Source organism: Crinia signifera, chromosome 2, assembly GCF_055691185.1.
Source record: "Crinia signifera chromosome 2, ASM5569118v1, whole genome shotgun sequence".
Lineage (NCBI taxonomy): Eukaryota > Metazoa > Chordata > Amphibia > Anura > Myobatrachidae > Crinia > Crinia signifera.
Window position 1 is genome coordinate 377,712,202 of NC_139218.1, and position 20,635 is coordinate 377,732,836.

General features: G+C 45.0%; 1 protein-coding gene across 1 annotated transcript in view; it reads left to right on the forward strand.

Moving 5' to 3' along the window:
• The window catches only part of PIWIL4 (piwi like RNA-mediated gene silencing 4), a 148,083-nt gene that overhangs the window by 61,606 nt on the left and 65,842 nt on the right, over positions 1-20,635 (forward strand). Inside the window, exons 5-9 of the mRNA XM_083170099.1 lie at positions 7,369-7,583; positions 11,191-11,312; positions 14,795-14,875; positions 17,606-17,803; positions 20,021-20,132. Of these exons, the coding sequence (XP_083026225.1) occupies positions 7,369-7,583; positions 11,191-11,312; positions 14,795-14,875; positions 17,606-17,803; positions 20,021-20,132 (728 nt within the window). The remainder of the gene's footprint in view (positions 1-7,368; positions 7,584-11,190; positions 11,313-14,794; positions 14,876-17,605; positions 17,804-20,020; positions 20,133-20,635) is intronic.

The window sequence follows — 20,635 nt, forward strand, 5'->3', positions numbered from 1 at the left end:
GACAGTGAGCTCCCGGCGGAGGTCTTTGCTGCTGCTTTTGATGGTAAGTCACAGTAATGCATTGTATTTAGAAAGATATTTTTTATTGCGTATGTGATGGTGACATTGTTTTAAATTCTTATCCTAGCAGAAGCAGAAAGTCAGGATGTACCGGCAGCATCTTCCTCTGCAGAGCCACAGGTGGAGCAAGTGGTTCAGCCTCCACCAAGACGTCGCCCCCAGCCACAGGAGACATGGAGTGAGAGCCTGTTGGTGACGCTGGACAGGATCGAGCAGCAAGGGGTGGATGCTGCGATCCGTCAGCAGCAGGTGGCGGATTTTCTGGCGGAGTGGAAGGCCACAAACCAGCTGCAGGTTGAGGCCTTGAACCGCATTAATGAAACTCTGGCGGCTGGCATGCTAAGCATTGGCCAACACCTCAGCCGCCAGAATGAACTTCTTGCGGAGCAGCTGTCCACCGCCAGGTCCCTAAGGGACAATCCCCCATCTGCTGCCCCACCCCAAGCTGCTCCCCAACCTTCCACCTCGGCTGACCCTCCTGTGTCGACTAGGGGAAGACGCCGAAAGCCAGCTGAGCCAAAGGCCCCTGTCCCCAAGGCCCCATCTAAAAGGGGCAAAAAAGGGCCCAAATGAGACCTGGTTCACTTCCTCTGTGGTTGGAGCCCAAAGGTTTAAATTGCACTGGACATCCGCTTCCTGAGTTGCCCATCGATCCATTTGCGTGCCATGGGCATGAAAGTTCGTATTTTGACCTCTACAAATGCAGGATATTTTTTTTTGGTGGTGTGTATCTTGCTTAGTATTCACCCTGGTTGTTGCAGTACGTATTCTGGTGTCCCCATTTCTTTCACCATTGCATTTGCAGGGTAACACATGTTTGGAGATATGCAACCTCTTGTTCTGGCTGTTTTATTATTTGTGTGTCTATTTTATTTGTTTATTTGATTTCTCACATTAAAGTGTCAAGCTGTGATGCTGAACAGCAAATAAATTTATTTTACAAATTAAATCTAAATTGTGGTATGTGTCATTTCTTGTGTGAAACAAATACTAGATTTATGTGTACTTACTGACCAGGGTATTTTTGAACATTTGTTGAAGTGTGGTCGAAGTTTCCCATGTGTAACCCTCTCCATGGCCATTCCCATGTTCCTATCCAACTTTTCCCTGCTAATTAGTTTGTGTCAGCACATGTGCAGAGCAACTTAATAGGTGAGAAAGCAGTTTGTGTGCAGGTGAGGTAGCTCCTACAGTAGTAGGTAAAAGCAGGTCCAGAACAATGCTTTCCTCATGGAGTGGGTGAGGCAGACAAACAAGGGTGAAAAGGTACATTTGTGTAGGAATGCATATGTGTCCTCCCTAAAAAAAGATGTGTGAATGGGCCAAACATGATAAATTAGCTTGTGAACAAACATGCATAACTTTTTAAATATATATGATTTGACAGTGTCATAAGCAGATGTAGGAATCCTTTGTTAGAGAGATGAGAGTGCAATAATGTGATTGGTGGCATCTTACATCCAGAGTGTAGTCAAATCCAAATCATAGCAGATGAGATAGTGGTACAGGTCATTATTTTGGGTACCATACAAAGATTGTGTGGAAAATAGTGGTCATGGGCTTCAAACATTGCTGAAACATCCTTTGTAGGTGTTAGATGTGGTTTATGTTATTGTATCCTAAATACAAAACCTATGTTAGTATTAGAGTGAACACGTTGACACATGTCGACTTGTGTAGATTGAGTGTGCTACTGCGTAAAGTCTATGAAAGCACGTAGTGAATGTGTCTGTTTATCAAATACCTACCTTAGCGTATAAAAAGATTCTTACCTTAAATTAAACAAACCTTTAAATGTGAAGAAGTATAGAAACATAAGCTTCCAATGTGTTTGCGTGCTGTATGTGTGGCTTGCAGGCAGTGAAATCATGGTTTGGAGTTAATAGACTGCAGCATTGCTTATTACATTCAGGTGTATGTGTTTGAGTAGTAATCAGCGTTAATTAGCCAACCCAGGCGCACGCTGGCATGCGGTATCTGTAGGGGTGGTTTGAGCTGGCGGTTGGCGGCCGCCTGTTTGGTGTTCGAAATGAACGGTGCCTTAGTCGATCGTGCGGTAGTAGCACCGCTCATTTTTGGTGCACACCCCCGTGTACGCCCATATTTACGCCCATTTTCCCTTATTATTTCGGCCGCTCCCATCAACACGCCCCTATGCCGCCCCATTACCCGTACACTCGCGTACAGGTTTTTTCGCACGTTGAGACACCGGCCGTAAGCGTTGTGGAGTGTTCGCGCCGGCGCATTAGCGTATCTGCACATGCGCAGATCGTTAAAAACCCTGGGACGTACGCGTACGGCCCGGACGCTCCAACCAGAATAAGGCCCTGTATGTACACAGCTTTAAGGTGGGCGACTATGCCCAGCGTGTATGGACATTGATGATAGCGTTCATCGCTGCGGGGAAAGCCGCTGAGTGGCTTTCCCCCTGCCTGGCGCCGACGGAGGGGGGGGGGGAGGATGGCATTGCATAGTGGAGCGCTATGCGAAGCCATCCTAAAAGCCGATCATCTGCTGGGATAACGGCGGGAGCGCGCACCAGTGCTCATCGCCGGGCCATACACAATGGGCGGCTTTGAGCTGAAAGGCGCTCAAACCTGCTGTTTTGAACAGCTTTCAGCTCAAAGTCGCCCAGTGTGTATGGGCCTTTAGACTTGGACTTTCAGTACCACAAATCTAATTATTAAATAAAAACTAATACAAATGAAATACAAAAAAAAAATTAAAACTATTGATCACTGAAAGAAAACTTCATATAATAAACATTTTATTTAGTTTCCTCTGTTATCGCCGTACAGACACAGCGATGGCGGAGCAAGACTATTGTCAAGCAAATTCCTTGTTATACTGTACGAAACATTTTCGCCATGTCTTGTCGGTGAGAACCCAGCTGACATCAAACAAATGCACCGACTTTAAATATTTGTGCAGTCCATTACACTGCTGATAAATTATACATACGGAAAGCCAAGCAGGAAAGGAAGCCACCTCTTTAGCAGTGATTCAGTCCCTGTAATTAAAGATTGATGGTTAAATAAAACTGACACAATGCATTATCACTCTTAATTTTTGATTGGCTCTAACTGATTCTCGCATTTCCCTAGGACGCGGGAAACTGCGAACAAAATCCGTGTAGTAATAACATGATACATAAACCGGGCTGATGTGGAACGGGAACGCTCCCAGAAAGTGCTGCGCTTAGCTCAAAGGGGATTTGGAGTAATTGCGATAGAAGTGTGTTCTTCATAAACGTCCGTAAAAAATAATGAACTGAAAAAAAAAAAAGGAATCCAGGTCACATATACCAGAGAGTATGATTAAAATCAAGAAGGCCATCTATCAACATACATGATATTCTTGCAGAGATCGCAGTTACCATGATAGAATCCAGCTCCCCATGGAGGTCAGCTATTCCCGGCCCCCCTCTGGCCATTTTGTCGTGGCTGAAATGTTACACACGTATGCAGAATGCCCATTGATAAAGGCCCACTGAAAGGGTCTATTGTAAGCTTCTTTCATTCAGTATTACCTGTGTTGTAGGTTTGTTTCGGATGAATCAGAAAATGTTTTGCCCATTGTTTACTTCCTGAATATCAGGGGAAGAGATCAATGCTCTGAAGTGAGGAGGGGAATGGAAGCAACAGAAAGCTACAGATGGAGTTATACAGTGGAAGGAGCAGGGTTCTCAGCAGCACAGAGTATATCAGGAGATGAGCCTTGTGATAGTGAGGACAGGGCAGGGGCATGATATGAGAAGGGGAATTGAAGCAGCGGGAAGCCACACACAAAGGAAGGAAATCAATTGTGTCAACCAGTGGCTGCAACTAGTGGGTGTCCGACGGAGCAATTCATGTGTTGCTCGTTGGGTTGGGATCATTTGGTCTACAGCATTAGGCCGACACCATTAGGTCGACATGGTTTTAGGTCGACATGGGTCAAGGTCGACCATTGTTCTAGGTTGACATGGCTTTAGGTCGACAGGCCAACACAAGCATTAGGTCGACATGGTCTAGGTCGACAGGCAAAAGTCAACATGGGGTTTTTCACAATTTTTTTCACCGGCCAGGAAACAGTTTGAAGTGCACCGCATCCCCGCGCATCGCTCGCTGCGCTCGGCACACTATTTTATTCTCCCACCTCACCCTAGTGGATGGTAGGGCATGAAATACCGCCTATCAGCTTAAAAAACAGTGAAAAACCCCATGTCGACCTTTTGACTGTCAGCCTAGACCATGTCGACCTAATGCTTGTGCCGACCAATTGACCTGTTGACCTAATGGTGTCAACCCATCATGCTGTAGACCAAATGACGTATTCCGCTTCGTTCGGGTGAACACATTTCTGCCTGCAGCACCCTCTGGTGGCCGGCATAAATGTGTGAAAACTCCACACACAGGTTACCCTGCCCAGGAGTATAGACCGCGTTATGCAGCTAGCCCAGTTATGTCTAACTGAGGGTCCGGAATATTGTAATCGCTCCGGTCACCAATTAATTAGCGCTGTGTACTAAAATTGATTGGCTCATCCCATAATATATATTATATACCCCTTTCAAACCACAAAAACATACCCGGGTTTTTGCCTGATCTGCGTCCATGCTGTGAATGTGTACGCGGTTACGGACAGCTGAAAGGTTACTGCTATGAATCTGGCCCTTTATCAATAATCAGTATTTTATAAACTGTATTGAATTAATATTCTAAATCATTTTATATTACTGCACTAGAACTCGGATTCCAAAGTCTGTAAGCTGATGTGTTCCATCTCCCTTGTACACCTTGTCCACTGACCCAGGCATCTGACCGGGTAGCAACCGTGTAAAGGCAGCAGCGTATATGGGTCTTGCTGAAAGCCTATGGAAAGCTGGCTCATCAGCGTTTGGAGATTGTTACCTCCAAGACCCTCCACTAACCCGGCTCCGGCCCCTGTGACACGGCTTGAAACCTGGGGTTTTAGTGGAAATATGGGCATCATTTAGCCCCCTGTCTTTTCCTAAGGTGCTGAATTAGCTGAACTCTTGCCACTTCTGTTCTGTATCATTTGCCTGGAGAGCAATAGCACAAATGTATGCGCAGGATAACCAGGTCGGCTGTATGTATCATCAGCTTCAACGCCATCAGCTGATATTTGTGTCCCAACTGAGGGCCTAATTCAGACCTGATTGCTGCTGTGCGAATTTGCAGAGGTCTGCGATCAGATAGTTGCGGCTCAGAGTGAAATCCAACCTGTACAAGTCTGCGAAATGGATCACTGATCACCGACCAGCTGCAAATCCATTCACAACTCTTTCACCATCTAATGGTTATCCCAGTCTGTGCGTAACCCTGACCCTTCCACAACTCTGCGCCAGAGACCGGCTGATCGAGGTGGGAGCTGACGTCACAAACCCTTCCAGAAATTCTCTCTGACACTCCCAGTAAATGGCAGGCTACAACTCCCTAACGTCAACTTCCTGTCGGTTAAATTGTAAAGGGCATTCGATTCATTGCTGTTTTTTTTTTTGTTGTTTTGTCGCCGGATTTTGGCCTCGCCAGGATGCGAATTTAAACACAGGAATCGGTATAGCGCATCAAGGGCCTAATTCACGATGAGCGATCCTGAATAATGCCCTAAGCGCAACAGAAAAGCTCCAACTATTGTCCTTCTTGTTTCACCCTTCAGTGTACCAGGAGCTGAGACATTTTTATATATTAATTGTGGAACAACTCAGTGATTTTTCTTTCTTGCCTATTTTTTTTTTTTAATTAACATTTTACCTGCAGCTCAACCTACTAAATCCTCATTACCACAAGTTTAATGAACCAGCGTCTAAGATCTTTTTGGGAAATTATGTTTCATTTATCTGGGCTCTAGCTCCCGCGTGTAGAACGGGCTGAAAGGAAACACAAATAACTTCTTCAATGGGCTTATTAATTGAAGTCAAGCTTGGTAATAGCCTAGAATTGGACCTTTGTGTTCTGCCGGTCGCTGTGACACGTAGCGATGTTAAGCACATAATCATTTCTCGCTCCTTTGTGTGTGTGTTGAGAACATTGTTATGCCCTTTTCAGCGTACCTAAGGAGAATTGGGCGATTATAGGGGGGGGGGGGGGGGGGGGGGTTTTGCTGGGAGAACTTTTCCAGGGCAACAAAACCTTCACACGAGCAGGTTTTCCTCTTGCAGTTCAGTAACCTACCGCGGGTCATTTTTCTATAATGCTCTTGCTCAGATCTGGTAAGAGGCCTCAAAAGTCTGAACATGGTCTAAATCTCATCCCTCCCCCATTAGAAGAGATTCGGCAATACATGTGTTCTACGGCATATAGGTGGGTGCAGTAGCTACAGCCACTGTGTCTTTGTTTGCAGCAGCTGCGGTCAATATATTCCATACTTGGCGACTTTCTGCTTCTCCCGGAGAGGAGACTGTCATCGTGCTTCTGGTGGGCGGGGCCAGAGCCTGACATCATCAATGACGACAATTTCCATATTGTAGCTCCACCACCACGTATTTAACCGGCAGGGTAGGAGGCGGCCGGGAGGAATGCGGGGTTCTCCTGGGCTTGTGGGAGGATTGCCCAGGACATTCCCGGCCAGCAGTATGGCATGTGATATATCGCATAGGATTCCAGCCAAGCCTGCCCGGCTCAGAAACAATCCAAGAGATTGCTTGTGCAGCCAGTGAAAATTGCAGGCATGGGACCGCACATCGCATCAGACCTCCTGTCATTCACCTGCAATTTGGGCTCTTTTCGTGTGATTCAAGCAGTGCAGGAAAAGTTCCTAAATTGCAGGTGAATTGCCTAGTGTATGGGGGCCATTAGATTTGGGTGAGTTATTTTGTTTCAATGCTGCTTTATTTTAACACTGCAGATTAGATTTCAGTTTCAATCCCCCCACCAAATCTAACTCTCTCTGCACATGTTACATCTGCCCCACCTGCAATGCAGCATGGTTTTGTCCATTTTTAGAACAATTTTGCCCTGCGATGAAGTCTGAATACGGTCCATAAGCCCTTATTCTGGTTGACTCGCAAGAATATGAATTCGCACACTTGCGAGTCCACCAGAACTCTGCGAATGATAGGCCGCCAGTCTCCCCAATTTGCAGGCCATGCACGGTCGTACGGCCTGCGACAGGATGTTTTACATAAACATCCATTTGCAGGCTGAGGGGACATTCCCACATCTTTTGATCCACAGTGGGAAAACATTGGCCAACTCGCGTACTTTGCCTTCGCATGTGAATGATGCCCAGCGTCTGTGCTCTAGAGCTAGAATCCTCTGATCTGCTGTCTAACCAGATACGTGTTCTCTGTCCCTCTGTCTTCAGGAACAAGTGGGAGTCCAATGACGCTTATGACCAACCTGTTTGGCCTGAGGTTATCCAGCCAGTGGCTGCTGTACCAGTACCATGTAGACTTTAACCCCTCCATCGCCTCAATGAGACTCAAGGCTGCTTTGCTGTACGGTCACGGGGAGGTTCTGGGCACTGCCCGGGCATTTGATGGCGCTATGCTGTTCTTGTTGCGCAAACTGGACGACAAGGTAATAGTGTTTGCCAAACATTCCAACGATAACGTTTTAATGAGCGTGTCACATGAACCACAGAAATGCTTATTAATAATAATAAAAACAACATGTACGTATACAGCATGGGGTCACTGAAACAGATTCTAAGCATTGAAGAGCAAGTCGAGAGAGAATAAGTACCAGACAATTAGACCCTAACTGTCATGTTACAGGCTGTGTTTTAAAAATGGCAGCTAGGGGCTTATTGCTTGGTACTTTGGCCCCGATTCAACTACACTTGGAACAGGGCGAATTTGGCCCCGTTCCGATATTTGGTTGTCTGCGCCTGCCCAAGTGAGTCACACACTCGCCGGGCCGTTCTTGTTCGGAGGGGAGGGGCAGCGACAGCACTGGGCCATGGGAACACCCAATGTTTTATGGGCGTCCCCATGAAAATACTGGCCCTTTATCTCTCTCCACTTTATCACTCTACAAGGCTTAAGGCCCCCATACACGTTGCGATGAAGAGCCTGCAATGTGATGCGATGCACGCACCCGCGGGCATCGCATCGCACAGTACAAAAAGTATGTGCTGAACATACTTTTTGTACTGCCCACGGATCTCATTGCATGCAAAACGCATATGATCCGATCCGCCCGTTAACGCATCGCATTGCACGCAGTTATCGCAACGTGTATGGGCACCTTTAGTAAATCTGTATCACAGTGTTAATCTCAAAATAACAGTTTATACATTATGAACCTTTTAAAACAAGGCTGCCGGATGGCCTCCTGACAGTCGGGATTCCGACGGTCAGTAAACCAACGTCTGAATCCCAACTGTTAAAAGCCCAACAATCGGGATCTCAGGGCTATTCTCCCTCAAACAGTAGGGGTCCACAAACCCTATAATTGAAGAATAGAACCTTTGGAGTGCAGTGAGCCTGCAACGGGCTTTGTAGCGCCCCCCCCCCTTGTCAGAATCCCAGAGACCGTCGGAATCCCCTTAAAACAGTTGGGGTAATTTAAACTTGTAACAGACTTTACAAACATTAATTTTTATTTTATTTTTTATCCCGACGCTTCCAACTGTATTTATCCCATTGCTGCAGCTGCACATTCTCCCCTCTAGCTCTCTTCCTTGCAATTAGTGCGCTGTGATTGGCCCAGGTCTGCAGGGATGTTCTCCGGGATAGCTGTACTGGGGATACGGGACACATCAGTGCTGGGCAGTTATGTATTGTGCAGAGTAAGGCTTTCCTCTCTTACTGTGCTAGAAAAAAAATGTTTTTATTAGCAATATATATTTTAAATTTGACCGCTGGTGGAAAGTCTTATTAACCTATTTATTTGATGCTAGTTTGCCGGAGTGCGCCGAAGATGAAAGGAGACGACGCAGGATAGAGAGAGAGAGATCATAAAGAGGAAACGTTACAGTGCACTCCAGCAATAAATACATAATGCAGTAATAAAACCTTTATTTGACGGAATAAAGCCGTAAAATAGAAGTCCCTGAAGGAAAGTGACTGAAGCCAGCATACACACAGCTCAGAAAAAGTCTGGTGCTCAGTAGTAGGAGATATCCTATTAAAGCATTGCCCATTTCTACCGTGGCATCTAACAGTCCTTCTCAATGCCAGTCCTCATTTATCCCCCATAGGTCATGTAGTCAGGATGTCTGTATGTGGATACAAGTCTGATCATTACTGATCCAGCAAAATGGGTTGGTTATGAAATAGCGTCAGTCAGGATCCTGACAGTCAGAGGACCAACAGACAGAATCTTGATACGTCACCCCTCTCACAGTCTACCGCTAAACTCCCGGGATGCGGTCATTTGGTCTACAGCATTATGGTTGACAGTCATTAGGTCGACACCATTAGGTCGGCATGGGAAAAGGTTGACATGGTTCTAGGTCGAAAGGTCATTAGTTCGAGATGTCATTAGTTCGACAGTCTAGGTCAACAGTCAAAAGGTCGACATGGAGTTTTTCACTGTTTTTTTAAGCCAACATGTGCCGACAGGCGGTATTTCATGCCCTACCATCCACTAGGGCGTGGGGGGAGAACAAAATAGTGTACCGAGGCACCGTGCATTGTGAGGGATGCAAGAGGATGCGGTGCACTTTAAACTGTGTCCATGTCGACTGTGTTGACATTCAGGTAAAAAAAACAGTGAAAAACCACATGTCGACCTTTTGACTCTCGACCTAGACAATGTCAAACTAATGACCTGTCGAACTAACGACTTGTCGAACTAATGACCTTTCGACCTAGACCCATGTCGACCTTTTCCCATGTCGACCTAATGGTGTTGACCTAATGACTATCGACCATAATGCCGCAGACCAAATGATCCCAACCCAAACTCCCCCCTCCCCAGCATAACCTTAGGCTAGTGCCTAACCCCAACACCTGTGTTTCTGAGTGTGACGAGTTTCTGGCCACCGGGCTCTCGCTGTTGGTTTTCTGACTGTCTATTTTGACCACATCCCAAAAAAATCAGCTCACGCGCCTGAGCAAAGATATCCAGAAAACATGACCTACTGAAAGTACTTGAGGATTGTATTTGAGAACCACTGGTATATAAAGTGTTTCTCTTTTACCTGCACCTAGTGTAGGCCGGCAAATTATGATAATGCAAGGATGTAGCATACCGTTTTGCTATATGGCCATGCTAAAACTGTTGCAGGGCATACTGGGATGTGTAGTTCACCAACAGCTGGAGGGACCAAGGTTCCCCATCCCTGCTTTAGTTGTAAGCTTTCACAAGCAGGGCCCTCTTACCTCATTTGCTTTCCCTTCTCTTAAACCATCTTCGATGGTACCAAATCCTGCATTTATTTGCCACGCTGATACTTATTTCAGTGTCATCAGCTGACGAGCGATGTATATGCACCACGTACTTGTCTTCTATTGTATTCAACTGTAAGTCACTGTTTTGCTTATTCACATATGTACTCTGTAATTGGCAAATCCCTTATGGTGCCACAAAGGATAATCATATGCTGGGTCGGTAGTGTCTAGATCCCCTTCAGTTTTGACAATTTTCCCATCATGCCCTGGGTCCACGTATACCTGGAGGGGGAATATAAACCTGTGGCGAGCGAAGCATGCGAGCGTAGCGAGCCCTCGAGGGTACAATGCAGCTAAAATAAAACAAAATAACCTACACCTAGGTGAATTACATATAAAATAAAAAACGATGTGAGGGCATCTAACAACTTCCACCCTCACTGAACATCATATCCTGTAATCAAAACTGAAGGGGAACTAGTCTCTACCATGCTGGGTCACCTCTGTCTCCGCCCTGTACCGCCCTCCACTCTTCCATGCCCCGCCTCCTTCCTTCATGCCATCTAGTAGGATATTTAAGTAGAACATTCCCTTTCTCTATTGAATGGAAATTCTGCACCTGAATACAATTGATTGGAACGCACATGTTATACTCTGAAATCCCTTTATATCACTTCCCTCAATAACAGCAGCAAGGTGCATTCACAGAGCTTAAAGGATCAGTGATCCCGCAGACACATGCTGAATAGCAGCTAATACAGCAGAATGCCAATTCCTACAAAGATATGGGGTTTTAGAAATGGGAATATTTCCCCAGTTTACTACACTTGTGAATTATTGTTACTCAGGTTACGGAACTGACCAGCACTACAAAAAATGGCGAAGTGATAAAGATCACCGTGACCCTGACAGCCACACAGCCCGCTGGCTCGCCCACCAGCATCCAGTTCTTCAATGTTCTGTTCAAGAGGTAAGTACCGCTGTGCTCAAGTTATGAGTTGTTTGCTTGTTACAGTGAGAGCACTGCAGCTGTGCTGGTCCCAGGTACTGGTTGGGGGGGGCATGGCTAGCCCCTGTCCTTAGGCAAAATTATAAACATTCACTTCTGTGCACACCACACATTGTGGGGGGGGGGGGGGGTGTTGCAACCACTTACCTCTCACAAATTGCTCAGCGGGAGAAGACTGGCTGCCTCAGATCAACAACATGTGCTAAGCTGGAGAAAGAGGCTGCTGCAGCAGATGTCAGTCCTCTCTCCCTGCCCCAAGTTCAGCTGTCTACAATGGGGAAGGAGGGGCCCCTGCTTGCTTACTCCAACATGCCCTGGTAAAGAGTAACGGCTTCCTGACACCCCAGAGGAGGAGTGGCCCATGGAGGAGTGGCTCCCATGAGCCAGAGGAGGAGTGGCCCATGGCAACCAATCAGCTGCTCTGTATACATTTTTTTATGCAAATTACAGACTTCAGTGCTGATTGGTTGCCATGGGCCACTCCTCCTCTGGCTCACTTCTCCTCCCTTATCACTTCCCTAATGCTGCATCGACACCCTCTCAACACCCGCCACTTTTACTCAAAGGCCTAATTTTAGTCTGTTCAGTCCCAGGCGTATTGGCATATGCGCATGTACAGGGCTGCTGTCCTGATGCCTTTGGCAACTTGCTGAGGCGTTCACACGGGGGGGGGGGGGCTTGTGAATATATGTTTATGCAAAACATCCATTCACAAAGATGTGGAGATGTTCAGACGGGGACGGGCATTCGGTTGCCTGGCAGCCGGAATTGGGCCCAAAGTGCGATTTCACTCACTCAAAGTGGATGTTGCTCACACCTGCAAACAAACCTGAATCAGCCCCTTTGTGCTGTAGTGTTAACAGAATGACACATTGGAAAGGAAAACACCTTAGAACATAATTATTCTAAAAACATCTTGGGAATGAGGTAATAATGACTTGTGCAAAATAAATCCCAGGTTAAATTGACCTTCTATTGACTTGGCCCGTTCATCACACATACTGCCATACTTGTATAAGAGACTGTCACACATTCCAAGTCACTTGGAACTATAAATACACCGTGTAGCAGGGTAGAGGCTCCAGCAAGGCCTCTGTTTACCGCCTCGGCTTTATACCCATCACTCAGAAATAATCAGCGGTACGTCCTCATTATCCTGGCCCGCACAGAGCAGCGCCACTCATCGCTTCTAAGGGCACTGCTTACAAAGAGCTGATATGGCAGAATCTTGATGTTATAATTTGATATTTTGACACGGTAATGGCGAGACTGTAGAAGCGATGTAATCAGTGCTAAATGTCCAATGAAATGTACGAGCCGTTCCTCTTTGCTGGCATTTTGAATGCGTGTTTTCATTTCTGCATTTAGTTCCACTTTGCATCGGATATAAAATCTGGTAGAACGGATTAGTGGCTGGAGACCATTACATTAAATATGCTCCTGTACTTTTATCTGGAGACGGAACGGCACCGCACTTGGCTGCACGAGCTGTCACATTGGGCCCGATTCTGACCACAACGCAGGGCAGCAAAAACACAGCCCTGCCGAATGTGGCATCATCGCGCATGTGCAATGTACGCTGTGCGCATGTGCGGACCGTTTGTGTGAAGCAATGGGTAGCCATCGCAGGCTGTCCGGAGAAAGGTTGACTTGCGTTAGGTCAGGAGTCGCCAACTCCAGTCCTCGAGAGCTACCAACAGTTAACGTTTTCCAGGTCTCCTCACAGAGGGGCAGATGTATTAAGCCTTAACAAGAGATAAATTCAAGTGTGATAAGGAGAGATAAACGTCCAGCCAATCAGCTCCTTACTGACTTTTTCAAACACAGGCTGTAACATGGCAGTTGGCAGGTGATTGGCTGGATGTTTATCTCTCCTTATCACACTTGCATTTATCTCTTGTTAAGGCTTAATACTTCTGCCCCATTATCACAAGTGAAGTATTCAGCTCCACCTGTTAAAATGTGTCAGTCAGTAATGAGTGCACCTGTGTCCCTGCGAGGTGAGCTGGAAAACGGGAACTGTTGGTAGCTCTCGAGGACTGGAGTTGGCTACCCCTGAGTTAGTTCAACCACTGAAGGTCGACATGCATCAAGGTCGACGTAGGGTTAGGTCGACACAAGCATTGGGTAAACAGTCAAAAGGTCGACATCAAGTTTTTCACTGTTTTATCCCAAATGTTGACACAGGCGCTCGCCATGCTTCGGGCACGGTGCCTCGCTACGCCCAGCACACTATTTTATTCTCCCACCGCACTAGTGGATGGTAGGTGATGAAATACCGCCTGTCGGCTCAGAAAAAAGTTAAAAACCCCATGTCGACCTTTTGACTGTCGACCTAGCCCACGTCAACCTAATGCATGTGTCGACCTAATGACCCTGTCAATGTAACCCCATGTCGACCTTCAGACATGACCTTCATGCCGTCGACTTTCAGTGGTCGACCCAATGCATGTCGACCTTCCTCTTGTCGACTTGTAGACCCCATAATACAACTCTATGCACTAAGCCTTGAAAACAGAGACAAATTACCAGACAATCAGCTCCTAACTGCCATGTTACAGAAGCTGATTTGTTGGTACTGTGGCCCTTATTCAGATCTGACAAGTAAAAAAAAATTTCAAAACGGGCAAATAACCACACATGTTACATCTGCCCCACCTGCAGTGCACATCGTTTTGCCCATTTTGAGAACAAATTTGTACTGCGATCAGATCTGAATAAGGGCCTTTATCTCTCTCCAATGCTTAGGTCTTTTATGTCACTTTGTTGACATGGGTCATATATGAACCCTTTCTCCTTAATGCCTTACCAGAGATAAACTACAATGAACCCGTGGAGCTAATTAAGTTCTAACCGCAGTCCTGAGTTACAACGCTTTAGCTCTGTGCATACACTGGAGCCGCAGTTCCCATGTGCAGCAATGGTGCTACAGCTCCGGTCACAGCGCCCTAGGCCCCGCTGTCTGGTTGACGCACTGCACTGTGTTTCTGGGTGGGGAGGGTGGGACTTGAAAAAACCCCGGGGGGTTTTAAGGCCATTGACCTCAGATGCAGTTTCACTGACCCTGGCAGTCTGACCTCGTGAGTAAGCACAGTGATGCTGTGACCAATCATGGTGTTTATCAAATGCTGTGTCTTCGATTGCGAGCCTGCTATGATGCGTTTTAGACACAACCATTTGCACAGCGCACACATTAATGGGCGGCGGCTTAACTGAATGCTGGTCTCTGCATGTAAGCTGCGTAAAGGAAATGCACCCATATATATTCCGCATTTACTAGATTACCTTTCTCCCATTGGCTCATTTCCTCTGGGTGCCCCTATCTTATTTAGGAAAGTATTGAGCTTTTGTGTGATTGCTTAGTTCCTTCACAATGTTTATGGCCGCTGTGACACATTGTAATATTAATATTGTAATGATAAATATGTGTTTTCGTTCTCTAGGGTATTTAGATGCCTCAACATGTACCAGGTGGGACGAAATTACTACAGTCCCTCGGACCCAGTGGAGATTCCTCAGCACAAGTATTACATCTCTAAATCTATACTTTATGGTGTATGAGATACTGATACCCCATGTAGGCTTCTCATCGCGGAACAAACTGCTTTTCACAGAGATAATAATATTTTGGTGGAATACGTTAGTACAATGATGCAAAGGCAGACAAGGAAAAGGTAGACAATACTTATTCTGGTTCACTCGCAAAGACAAATTCCTTCTCAAATGGACAAAACCATGTGCACTGCAGGTGGGGCAGATGTAACATGTGCAGAGAGAATTAGATTTGGGTGGGGTTTTACATCAAAGTGAGATCTATATTGCAGCGTAAAAATAAAGCAGGCAGTTTTTTCCCTGCACAGAAACAAAATAACTCGCCCAAATCTAACTCTCTCTGCACACGTTGCATCTGCCTCACCTGCAGTGCAGCATAGTTTTGTCCATTTGAGAAGGAATTTGCCTTTGCGAGTGAACCAGAATAAGGGCCAAGGTTCTTGGCTAAATGGATGAAGCTTGGAAAAGTGATATCTATCCACAAAAAGAACATTGGGCCAGATGTATCAAGCTTCAAAAAGTGATGAAATTAAGTTTGCTAAACAGCCAGCCAATCAGCTCCTACCTGTCATGTTACAGGCTGAGTTTGAAAAATGTCAGGTAGGAGCTGATTGGCTGGTTGTTTATCTCTCTCCGTTTTGTCACTTTTTGAAGCTTGATACATCTGGCCCATTATGTGCAAGGTGATAATGCTCCAGCCAATCAGCTCTAATATTTAAATTGACAGGTAGGAGCTGATTGGCTGGGCATTATCACATTGCACATAATTTTCTTTATGGGGGATAGATACCACTTCTCCAAGCTTCATACATTTACCCCACAGGTACAATAGCTCGCCATGACTCATATATGGGTGATACAAATTTTTGTGAGTTTTTTCACATTTTTCAACATTCACTTTATTCACCATCAACGTGGTCTAGATTGAGAATTGTAACCTGGAGTGAATGCAGCAGCAGCGGAGCAGAACACCTTGCTCGAGGCCACAAGGGACGATGTTTCCTATATTTCTGGTCATGTGGTTAAAAATTTGAAAATGACAACCGCAAAAATGTAAAACACTTACAGGGAGTCGCGCCAATTTCAACGTGTGACTCCCAAGGCGATTGGCTGTTCCCGTTGCCATGTAAAAAAAAATATGGACCCTTTTAGGGAATATATTTACCAGATAAAAACTTTATTAACATTAAATAAACCACACTTTTTTTAATGTTAATAAAGTTTTTATCTGGTAAATATATTCCCTAAAAGGGTCCAGATTTTTTTACATATAATTTGTGAGTCATACTGTATGCGCCACTTCTGTAGACCATTCTTTTGCTTTCTGAAATCCAAAAAAGAGTGGGTGTTGCTCTTCTTTTGGTCAACAGAGGGCTGCATTGTGACGTCACAATTAATAGTCCGCCTTTATACCACCTGATCCCATTGCTATACTTGTTCCCGTTGCCATGCAAGTGTGTTCCATTTGCTCCCGTACAAACGCATTGATTGGTGATATCGTAGCGTGGTGTTTCCGCACCGCAGGTGTGAATGTGGTGCGCCAAACAAGCACACGTCTGGATTGTCGCAACGATGACCGTGGCGACATCTGTATGTCTACCTTTTTAGTGTTGATCTTTTGACCCTGTCAACCTTTTACACCTGTCTACTTTTTGACCCTGTAGACCTAATGCATGTCGAAGTTGACCTATGGACTGTTTAATCAATGGAGGATTTCCCATTAGGGGTTGGGATCATTTGGTCTACAGCATGATGGTTGACAGTCTTTAGGTCGACATGGGTCTAGGTCGGCATGGGAAAAGGTCAACATGGTTCTAGGTCGAAAGGTCATTAGTATGACAGGTCGTTAGTTCGACAGGTCATTAGTTCGACAATGTCTATGTCGATAGTGAAAAGGTCGACATGGGTTTTTTCACTGTTTTTTTTACCTGAATGCCAACACAGTTGACATGGACACAGTTTCAAGTGCACCATATCCCTTCGAATTGATCGCTGCACTCGCTATGCGTCAGTCATGGTCCCTCGCTGCGCTCGGCACACTATTTTATTCTCCCACCACGCCCTAGTGGATGGTAGGGCATGAAATACAGACTGTCGGCACACGTCGGCTCAAAAAGCAGTGAAAAACCCCATGTTGACCTTTTGACTGTTGACCTAGACATTGTCGAACTAATGACCTGTCGAACTAACGTCCTTTCGACCTAGAACCATGTCGAACTTTTCCTATGTCAACCTAGATTCTTGTGTCGACCTAATGACTGTCAACCATCATGCTGTAGACAAAATGACCGTATCCCCCAATAAGGCGCTTGAGGCAAGCATTTGGGGGGTGACGACAGCATGATCATTTGCATAAGACCCCGGTCCGGTCCTCTGTTCAGATGACATAGCACGCAGCGTGTTTGGATATGAAGGGGCAAATATGTGTATGACCATGCACCTAACGTGCGCTAGAGACAGCCCGCCGATTAACGCTCGGCCAGTAATTAGCGGTGCGGGCGATGCATGCATACATTGCCCATTCATCAATAAATTGTGGTGGTGACAGCTTTGGTAATTGGGATGCCCTAACACGAGGAAGGCAGTAACGGGACGAGGTGACTGTAACCCTTAATTCGCCCCTTCGATTAATTACTGATCTATTAAACTACACCCACGTGAGCTGCGCACAATGTTCCCCCTGTTCTCACTCTATCTGTCAGGTTGATGCTCTGGCCCGGGTTTTCCATCTCGGTCATGCATCTGGAAAGTCAGCTGACTCTGAATGCCGACGTGAGCCACAAAGTTCTACGCAACGAGACCGTGTTGGATTCCATGAACGAGCTCTACTCAAGGGTTCCTGTGGAGCGATTCACCGATGCCTGTGAAAAAGAAATTCTGGGGCTGGTGGTGCTAACCAGGTACCGAGAGCTGCTATCAGAAGGACGTTTACAGCAATAAAAAAGTCTTTACGCACTGGATGATTTTATGATTTACCGTATTTATTTTTTAACAGTTTTAACACTAGCGATATTTAAAATATAGCATCACCCACTGTACAGTATATGCAACAAATGACGCACGATCCCGTGGGTCACAATTCTAAGTACCTTCTTTAATAGAGAGCGGTAGGCCCTCTGTAAAACTCTCCCGTTCCTCAAAAAGTTTTTAGTACGCGTTTCTTTTAATTGCGATGCCTGCTACCAATCTATTTGAAAACTGGAAAAAACCTGTAATAAATCAATAGATGGGGAGGCATTTTTTTTCCATAGTTGTAGTATGGATTTACAGGCTGCTGGAACCCACTAAAAGTAATTTACTGACAGCTCGAGGAATTCTAATACCTGAAGGTAATAGGCCAAATATTGCCCATTCCGGCATTAGTGGAACATGGCAATGATTCGCAGCAAAACGGCAGACCTGCCTTTTAATAGCAGGGCAAGACCAGAATCAATGGAACAAGTCTGCCGAGGACTGGCTATGGTGGTTCCCAACCTCGGTCCCCAGGTACCCCCAACCTTATTTTCAGGCCACCCGACAGGTGCACTCATTAATCACTGACACATTTTAAAAGATCCACAGGTGGAGCTAATTATTTCACTTGTGATTCTGTGAGGAGACCAGGAAAACATGACCTGTTGGCAGTACATGAGGACAGAGGTTGGGAACCACTGCTCTAGAGAGAAATGTAAGGTCTATGAAGAATATTAAGATACTGTACATTTTGTAAATGTTGCCATAGGAAAGGTTGTAATCATATATTCCATCATTTGTAAAACTCTTCAATGGTCAAAGAAGGAGAGTGCCCGAGCCATTGTCTCATATCCGTTTGCAGAGATTAGTGTTCCACAGATGTCCTAAAGAAATTTATAAAGTTCTTGAAACCCTAGATGGAGGAGATACCAATATGCCATCGGTGATGAGTTTTAAGACTTCAATTACATAATGTTGGGTTTGAAAGATTGGGAAAGATTGCCCCAATTACAGGGACAGTAGCAGTGGCTTCCAGGTGGGGTAATGGTTTATGTATTACAGAATTATTAAATGGGCCCACTGTGCGTAATCCTAATGTTCTGCTGCTCCTCTTCACAGGAAGAGGAGCAGCAGAACACGAGGACATGCACTGAAACTAGAGGGAGGAAGATTCAGGGGAAATTTGAGGAAGAATTACTTCACAGAAAGAGTAGTAGATAAGTGGAATAGCCTCCCATCAGAGGTGGTAGAGGCAAATACAGTAGTACAATTTAAACATGCTTGGGATAGGCATATTGATATCCTTACAAAAAAATAAGGATCAAATATGGTTTGAGGTAACATGTTTAAAAAAGGGGCAGACTAGATGGGCCAAGTGGTTCTTATCTGCCATCAAATTCTATGTTTCACTGCAGTTGTAAAACATTTGTGAAGCCTCACGATTGTGGAAATTTTGGTTTAAAATAAATGGTAAATGTATAGAATAATGTGGACTTAATTTGTAATTATGTTTTAATATCAACCATAATTAGTATTCATGAGAACGGGTTATCTAAAATATTCGATAGAATTTTTCCATCAGTCATATGAAAACAAAGCTACCAATGCAGTCCGATTTAGGAAGTTTTGCTCTAAAGAGGTTTTGGTATAAGTTTGGCTGGACGTCCATTACTCTCTAAGTTACCGAAGGACCGCTGCATGGTTATACGTAGTGATGTCGGAAAGTTAATGCCCCCATTCTGTTTTGATTCGCATAATTGAATCATTCCAATTCTTATACTGTTGTATATAAAATTAGAAAACAATTGTGTTATAGACAAGACATCTTATTAAGAGTACAAGGAGCGAATCATCCAGTGTGTATGCATATCATACATGAAAAACTGAATTTAAAACAGCAATAGCAATAAATGCAAAAACAAAATCTACGAATAAGCATTCATTAATGTTGTCTATAAAATCAGCAGTCAAAAATGCTTTAAAACCCTGCTTTTTAGCAAATATGGGGTGAGGGGTGCATCAATACTTGTAGATGGTGTCCATAGCAACTAATTAGCTTAGACCTATCTTTTTGTAGAATGTATTTCATAAATGGTAGCTAAGTTAGGAGACGGTCGTTGATCTCCTATATATAATGCAGACTAAATGTATGCGCTTTCCTTTAGGTACAACAATAAGACATACAGAGTTGACGACATAAATTGGTCCACCAAGCCAACAGACAAATTCCCAAAAAAGGATGGAACTGAGATCTCCTACGTGGATTATTATAAACAGGTGCGGATTCAGTTTTTGTTTGATTTACATGATCATTTATATTATATAATTCATTTAATTCATCTTTAGAATTGAACAATGAATGTCACCTAAACTGATATACAGATAGGTCTTCACACAGCATGGCTGCAGTCACGCCAAACAGACCCTCCCAGCTCGCCAGGTCGTGTGTCTAGTGTCGGTGTCTTCTTTGCTTCTTTATTGCCAAAAAACGGTGCTAATTTAATTGATATAAGATATTACATACTTACATATCTGTGTCTGTATATTAAGTGCTACAATGTACTGTAGAAGCTGCAGGTTTTTCCCAGTATTTCTGTGCTGCTTCGTATACAGACTCAGTCGCACGCACAATATACAAGAATTGATTTACGACTAAGATGCATTGTTGGGGGGGGGGGGCAAAGTTAACGGAGTTGTAGGGGACCTGTCAGTTTACTCGCGCCAGGCATCCAGTGCGGTATGGTGTATTGAAGTTGAATGCCAATCTGTAGCTTATCGTG